The sequence below is a fragment of the Octopus sinensis genome, unplaced genomic scaffold (genome assembly GCF_006345805.1).
Source record: "Octopus sinensis unplaced genomic scaffold, ASM634580v1 Contig02991, whole genome shotgun sequence".
Taxonomy (NCBI): domain Eukaryota; kingdom Metazoa; phylum Mollusca; class Cephalopoda; order Octopoda; family Octopodidae; genus Octopus; species Octopus sinensis.
The window spans coordinates 10,934-13,284 of record NW_021826167.1 but is presented as its reverse complement, the minus strand read 5'-3'; the positions used below and the strand labels follow the sequence as shown (position 1 = coordinate 13,284).

The 2,351-nt window shown below is 35.6% G+C and overlaps 1 protein-coding gene across 1 annotated transcript; it reads right to left on the bottom strand.

Annotated features, from left to right (window-relative positions):
• Positions 1-6: 6 nt before the first annotated feature.
• LOC118760977 (26S proteasome non-ATPase regulatory subunit 10-like) lies at positions 7-1,995 on the bottom strand (the record flags this gene model as incomplete). The annotated part of the gene is made up of 3 exons (XM_036498611.1): positions 1,845-1,995; positions 515-671; positions 7-64 (listed from the first exon to the last, which is right to left on the bottom strand). Coding segments are annotated over exons 1-3 (274 nt in total), but the record flags the coding sequence as incomplete, so codon positions are not given.
• Between the last annotated feature and the right edge of the window lie 356 nt (positions 1,996-2,351).

Genomic DNA, 2,351 nt, shown 5'->3' with positions numbered 1-2,351 from the left:
CCTTGCTTCCATAGCCCGAGGCAACATGGAGAGCTGTCCAACCGTCTCTATTTTGCAGATTAACCTAAAAAAGATAAACAATAAAGACATTAAAGATGGTGTTTATTGGGAGAAGAAGGAAAAAAATGAAAAATGTCAGAAAAACAGAATCAGATTAATTTAAACAGGTGGAATGAAGGTGGGGGGGAAAATAAACGAGATTTATAATGTATCTATACACACACACATTTGTGTATGCATATGTATATATACACTCTCGCACATACATATATACATAAATACCTATATATACATACGTGTTTTATATCTTCACGGATCATTTGTTTATGCATTTTTGTGTATATATGCGTTTATGTGTGTGTATATTTGTGTATGTATGTACAGGTCTGTGTGAGCTGAAGAAAAGTTTTTAATTAAAAAAATATAAATATAAACTGTTTCATATACATATAACACAAACCAACATACATATCATTATACACACACACACACATATATATATATATTCGCTGACCTGTAAATTGTTATTTTCTTTGCTATTTAACAGGACTTTGACTACATCTTCATAGTTATTCTCCACAGCCAGATGTAGAGGTGTGTTGCCAAATGAGTTCTGCTTATTAACATTTGCTCCACTGGAGACTAAGAAGGCCACAACATCAGTTTTACCCCTGAAAGGAAGAAAAACAAACATAAAACATCACATTCACTTAATAATTACATCAAATATACACTCGTGTTCCATTAAATGCATAAAAACCTATGTATACTACAGCCTCGTGTGTGTATATATAATTATATATGCAAATATGTATGTATGTAGAGGCAAACCTACACAAATGTGCCCCAGGCGAATGTTTCCTTGTAACTTCTAGAAAAATGGATGTTTTTCAATGAAATTTCTTTCACAAATATCATTCAAATGGCAAATATTCCAATTATATCGGAATTTGTTGTGAGAAAAACCTTTTCGGTGGGTGGAGAGAGAAATTTAGGAAAGTTCACCCGAGTCGGCTTTCTTTCCAAAAAAATAGATATTTTCAATAAAACCGTTTCAGATGGTGAAGATTTCGATTATATCGGAATTTAATATGAAGAAAATTATAAAAATTGGTGGATTCGCACAGATATACACTGACACAAAACAGAAAATAAAAAGATGAACTTTGGGAAAATAACCGTGATGTGTGTCAGTATGTATGTGTGCGAAACCATCAAATTTTTAAAGTTTTTTCATGTTAAATTCCGATATAATCCTAATCTACACCATTTGAAAGGGATTTGTAGAAATTTTCACAGAAACAAAATATCCACTTTTCTGAAAGTTATAGAAAAACAAAACGGATTTGGGTGAATTTTGAGAAAGTCAACTCCTCAACGTTTGAAAATTTGTTTTTACAACAATTTCCGATATAATTGGAATCTTCATCATCTGAAGCATTTTTGTCAAAGAAATTTCATTAAAAAATATCAATTTGTCTCAAAGTTATAAGGAAACAAATTCGTCGTGGGGCCCAGTTGTGTAGGTATGCCTATACATATGGACGCATATATATATTTATATATATAAGCCTGTCTCGCGTTTTCGGCCTTTCCTGTTTCATTAAGTTTTTTTTCTATTTCGAACCTCGTCCTGCCATAGAGATTTCTCCCTCGTGGGGTCTCCCTTCTCTCTCTCTCTCTTTCCCCCTCTTCTATCTAACACGCCAATCGACCCCCCCCCCCCGAAAAACCCCTAATCTCTATATAAACCAGTGTTTGCTCGGTTCCTGCCTCTACTCGATCCCTCATTGCTTTGCTTCGGATGATAAACTTGGATTTCAGAAATGTGCAGCTAAGATAACCTTGTTTCATTACCGTTTAGGCGCTGATCTCGAACCCTGACACCTTCTCCCCTCTCCATTAACTATCTCCCTCCTCTCTATTTTAAGAATTTTAACCAATGAAATCCCAGCATCTTCGAATTTTAACCAATGAAATCCCAGCATTGCTGCGTTATCGATATTGATAAAGAAATATAGCAGACGCACGACACACACACACACACACACACTCTCTCTCTCTCTCAAACACATGCATATACATTTGCACAAGCACATAGTAATTAATATATAAGCGTACACACACATACAAACGACACACACTCTCTCTCTCTCTCTCTCTCTCTCTCTCCTCTCTCTCTCTCTCTCTCTCTCTCTCTCTCTCTCTCTCTTATCGGTCGTGTTATTCTTTGCTCCGCAGTGAAAGATTGTTTTTGTGCTGAAAAGTTTGAAAATTTGCTGTTTTGGTCGTGGAGGCCACTTCTTTTCTGCTGTTCTGTCCCCCTTGTTTCAAGGGGGAAGTGACGAAAA